At 45.5% G+C, this 5,424-nt stretch overlaps 1 protein-coding gene across 1 annotated transcript in view; it reads right to left on the bottom strand.

Annotated features, from left to right (window-relative positions):
* Window positions 1-5,424, bottom strand: part of LOC106526781 (ferritin, liver middle subunit) — an 18,747-nt gene that overhangs the window by 4,398 nt on the left and 8,925 nt on the right. The window contains exons 2-5 of the mRNA XM_014021462.1: window positions 3,264-3,373; window positions 1,944-2,090; window positions 1,704-1,829; window positions 1-155 (exon numbers count right to left, since the gene is read on the bottom strand). Coding sequence (XP_013876916.1) covers window positions 1-155; window positions 1,704-1,829; window positions 1,944-2,090; window positions 3,264-3,373 — 538 coding nt within the window. The remainder of the gene's footprint in view (window positions 156-1,703; window positions 1,830-1,943; window positions 2,091-3,263; window positions 3,374-5,424) is intronic.

Below are 5,424 nucleotides of genomic sequence, written 5' to 3'. Positions count from 1 at the left end.
TAGCTCTTGCCCCCCAGGGAGTGTTTGTCAAACAGGTACTCTGCCATCTTGTTGGTGTTGGCATCCATGCTGGTCAGGTTAGTGATGTAATCTCCAAGCTTCGTGATGGCCTCCACCTGCTCATTCAGGTAATGACTCTCAAGGAAGTCGCACAGCTGAAAACAGGAGATCGTTTATTAGCTTGAGTAAACCAGTCATTTTAGTTTAAGTGTAACGACTTGGAGGTAAGGTGAACCCAATTTCAGGCAGGCAGGCAGACTAGAAAGTTTTAACAAAGAATTTATTAAATAAAAAGCCACCGTGGTGGCAAAAACAGAAAACTAACAAGAAACAAGGACAGGGAAGCATGGGCAGTACAAGAATCCAACTGGGACATACAAACAATGAACCGACAATGACACAGAGACAAGACTGAGCTTAAATACACAGAAAACTAATGAGGGAACAGAAAACACCTGGGGAGAAACACGAGGGTGACTAATCAGACAAATAAGGGGCAGCTGGGCAGACATGAGGAAGAAAACAGGAACATGACAGAAACTAAAAAATAAAACACTTAACACAGACAAAAATCATAACAGAGCCCCCCCAATAAGGGATGGCTCCTGACGTCCCACAAGAGTTCAGGGGGCCGGCCATGAATCTCCCTGCAGCAGAGGGAGGAGGAGGGAGCAGACATGGAGCCGAGGGAGGAGACGGGAGCAGACATGGAGCAGAGGGAGGAGGCGGGAACAGACATGGAGCCGAGGGAGGAGGCGGGAGCAGACATGGAGCTGAGGGAGGAGGCGGGAGCATACATGGAGCTGAGGGAGGAGGCGGGAGCAGACATGGAGCCGAGGGAGGAGGCGGGAGCAGACATGGAGCCGAGGAAGGAGGCGGGAGGTGATGAGGAGCCGGCGGAGGTCGATGGAGCCAGAGCCTCGGCGAAGGCGAACACAGGCAACAGAGGGGACGAGGAGGCGACGGCAGCCGATCCAGGCGACGTGGAGGCGACGGCAGCCGATCCAGGCGCCTCAGGAACCAGGGCCGGAGGACCCACGGGAACCAGGGCCGGAGGGCCCACGGGAACCAGGGCCGGAGCAGGAGGGCCCACGGGAACCAGGGCCGGAGCAGGAGGGCCAACAGGAACCCGAGCAGGAGGGCCAACAGGAACCCGAGCAGGAGGGCCAACAGGAACCCGAGCAGGAGGGCCAACAGGAACCAAAGCAGGAGGGCCAACAGGAACCAGAGCAGGAGGGCCAACAGGAACCAGAGCAGGAGCTGGAGGATCCACATCTGAGGGGTGGGAAGGGTGGGCTTCCGAAACCCCTGGTGCCACCTGCTCTGAATGGCACCCTGAAGCGACCAGAACCCTTAGGCCCGCCAGCTCTCCCTTCATCCCCTCCAGGAGCCCCAGGATTTGAGAGAGGGGAGAAACTGGCAGGGCACCAGCCGTGGGTGGGGAGGGGAAAAACTGCCTGCTGGGTTCAAATTTTGGTCGGTTCATTCTTTGTATGTTCCTGTTAGATTCTTGTTCTGCCCTGGCTTTCTTGTCCCTGATTTTTGTTAGTTCTCTGTTTTTGCCACCACGCTGGCTTTTTATTTAATAAATTCTTTGTTAAAACTTTCAAGTCTTCAAGTCTGCCTGCATTTGGGTTCAACCTCCCTCCAAGTCGTATCATTAAGTGGTAAGTTTGACACTCAACACTCCTAATGTAACTTACATGACAGTCCACATGGTCAGAGGCCAGTTTGTGCAGATCCAGCAGGGCCTGGTTGACGTTCTTCTCCAGTTGCAGGGCACTCTGCATGGCCTCCAGACCACTTCCCCACTCGTCACGCTCTGGTTTCTGCAGGGAAACCCACATATACTTTTTACATTCTGGATCAAGTTTCTTCAGAACAGTTGTTAGAACAAATCAGTAACTAAAGATGACATGTTTGGGCTTCCAGTTTGTGCTCACCTTGACATCCTGGAGGAAGATGCGTCCTCCCCTCTTGTTCTGGAAGCTCATCAGTTTCTCAGCGTGCTCCCTCTCCTTGTCGCTGTTCTTCTTGAAGAAATGGGCAAAACCTGGAAGGGCCACATCATCACGGGAGAAGTATAAGGCCTGTTGAGTGAGAGAGGGGGAGAATGAAGAAAATGAAAGTGAGCATTAACACATTTTGCTTGGCATACAGTGAAAAACATAGATGGTGATATTTGATGGAGATTCAGTGGTCAGTTTGAAGAGTAATCAGCTGCCCCTGGCAGCAGTTTGACATTTCTTACATTTCTTTCTGAGTTTCTTTGCACTTTCTGTGCAGTTTGTACATCCCAATGTTCATCATTTATTAGCTGAAATTATAACCTGTCACTCCTTGATGTCGCGATCGCCCTGCGCAGACGAATCGCACGCATCAGACTGGTGGTTCACTCCAGCCTGTGGGCCGGTTCATGGACTGAATCACCGGGTTCAGGGTCTGAAGTGGACCACCACGCGCAGACGACGGGTGGGGGACCGGTGGTTCAGCTCGTGGGCCGGTACCAGGTTCGGCTCGGTTGCGCCCGCGGCTTCTCTGTTATTCACGTAACCTAGCAACACGTTCCTAAAGTTCTGTGCAGGGCTGTGGGAGCTCGCAACTTCTGGCTGATTCGATCGAATTAAAAGAAATAATCCTGTGTCCGCATCATGATTCGAAACATCACCAAAATTTAATAGTGTGCTACGTGTGCTAGTATGAACATGTGTTGTAAGTGTCATGACAATCCGTCCACATGTTTTTGAGTTATGCTGTCCACAGACCGACCGACCGACAGACAGACAGACAGACATAAGCGACCGAAAACATTACATTAGGACTTCACAGAAGGAGGTTGATATATGGCATGTTGGAATTTCAGACAGTAACTACATTGACCCCATTCAACATATATTATAAAATATACATGATTTATTTATAATTATCTGTAATTTTAGGTCTTTGCAGTTACATTGTGGCCTCTTTAAGCCACATTTTATGTCAAAATAACTCAGAGTTGTTTTCATCCAAATGTCTTGAGAGCATAAAGTCTAAGCACTTTGATGTGTGGCTCCAACACATTGTTGGGTAACCTGATATTCAGTGGTCAATGTGTATGAAAACAGCTTTGAAAAGCAGCATATTTGATAGATGTACCAAATTCTGAGCCTTTTGGTTTGGAAACTGTTTTCAACAATTTAGACTTAAAGTCATGTTTGAGAAATAATTTCAACATAATAATGTTACACTAAATAGTATGCTATAAAAAGGTAGTTTCTTACCATGGAGGTGTATGTATAAGAAGCAAACAGCTCCATGTTGACCATCCTGTTGATGGCGGCCTCGCTGTCGCGATGGTAGTTCTGACGCACCTGAGAATCCATTGAAAAAGCTGAAGAAAAAAATAAGAAAGGGATAACCAGCACTCCAAAAAATACCATGGTTTTAATAAGGGCAGAAAACAGGACGCGTTGACTGTCAGATAAAGCTGGACAAAAGAAGAAGTTCAAACACTGCTGAAGCAAGAACTCCTTGAGGATTTGTTCCCTGCTGTGAAACTGTAGCAAGTGCTGCCTGTATTTATACTCCCCAGAGGTGGAGCTCATGACATGATGTCACTTCACAAATTTTACAGAATCATGGAGGAAGGATAAGACTTTTAATAATCTAAGGAAACGCAGGAAAATCCCTAGGATAAAAGAACATCTCGGCTCCTTGAGTTCAACCATTCAGCAGAATGTACGCAGCCTGGGAGTAAATCTTGACTCAGATCTGTCTCTAGATAAACACATAAAAAATCTGGTTTCTACTTGCTACTTTCAGCTTCGGAACATCTCTAAACTCCGGCCCCGGCTGTCTACTTCAGACTTGGAAATGGTAATTCATGCTTTCATCTCTAGTCGCTTAGACTATTGTAATACTGTACCTTGTTCACCTGTCTTAATCAGAAACAGTTACTGTAAATCGTCTTCAGGTTGTCCAAAACTCGGCAGCAAGACTCCTAACTCGAACCTCCAAATTCACCCACATCTCCCCGATCCACTGGCTTCCTGTTCAGTTCAGAATCTGGTTCAAAACCCTGGTCCTCACTTTCAGGGCTCTTCATGGCCAAGCCCCCAATTACATTAAAAGTCTCATTTCCTCTTACAACCCCAGACGGGACCTCCATTCACAGGATCAAAATCTCCTTATGGTTCCCCTCACTCGCTTTAAGACCCGTGGTGACTGTGCCTTCTCCTCTGTGGCCCCCAGGCTCTGGAATGAACTCCCTTTTAATCTACGCTCCATTGACAACATTGTCTCTTTCAAGACACTCCTAAAATCTCACATTTTTACTCAAGTGTTTAGCTAACCATTCTCCATTAATGCCAGCCCACCTCCATAGTGAATGCTCGCCATCTGTTTTTCTATTATTGAACGTCAGGCATATTTTTCTCTCCCCCCATTATCTATGTTTTGTGTATTATTTGTATATTTTGCTCTGCATTGACCATGTGTCTGAGTTACAGTTTTAGAATTTAATCTTGATTTGATGTTTCATTATGTTATGTTTTTTTATGTTTTATTCCGTTTCATTTTATCTTTCCATCATTTTTACTTTGTTAATGATTGTACAGCACCTTTTGAATATATTTCTGTGAAAGGTGCTTTATAAATAAAACTTTACTTACAACGATGTTGTACAGTTAAACTTACATCATTTTCTCCAGCTGAATTCAATAAATTGACTGAAATGAGATTGGGAATGGTATCAAAGCCAGGTATACCCAGTTTGCTGGTTTGCATAAAGAGCCAGACACGTTTTGTCACAGATGAAATATTTGTATTAAAAAATTACATCTCTCAGGTCTTCTACATAGTTTTTAACAAGATGACATCTTAACACTGTACTGTTGTAACATTACACCAACAGCTCCTGTTTCAGAGACAAACCTAAATGTGAGAAACTGCACACATTTAATGGGAATGTTTATACACTTCCAAGAACACCTCACAGTGTCTCATTAAAATTTTAGGAACCTTCATGTTTCAGTTGGTCTTAAGTGATGAGGAATTCTACAGGCTGCAAAAACACTGCAGTAAGACAAGAAGTCCAGTCACCATTTAAATGCTAAAAATATATATTTTTAAAAAGTAGTAGGATTAAAGAGGGAAACGCCCTGGTTGATGAAGCTCTATACAGTTCACAGTTTTTCTTGACTGGTTGGATGCAGCCGTCAACTCAAAAACCACATTTTCAAAACAGTTAACGCAGAGGCCTAGACATTGACATAGTGGTCAAAATGACACATTTTGTTTGCAAAAGGCACTAACTGTGTCAACACATTTAAAATATGGAACAAAAGCAAACTTCCTCTCCTTGGGCTGCTACCTTATCGTGGTGGAGGGGTTTGAGTGTCCCAATGATCCTAGGAGCTATGCTGTCTGGGGCTTTATGCCCCT

Source organism: Austrofundulus limnaeus, unplaced genomic scaffold (genome assembly GCF_001266775.1).
Source record: "Austrofundulus limnaeus strain Quisiro unplaced genomic scaffold, Austrofundulus_limnaeus-1.0 Scaffold294, whole genome shotgun sequence".
Lineage (NCBI taxonomy): Eukaryota > Metazoa > Chordata > Actinopteri > Cyprinodontiformes > Rivulidae > Austrofundulus > Austrofundulus limnaeus.
This window is presented reverse-complemented; position numbering and strand designations above follow the sequence as displayed.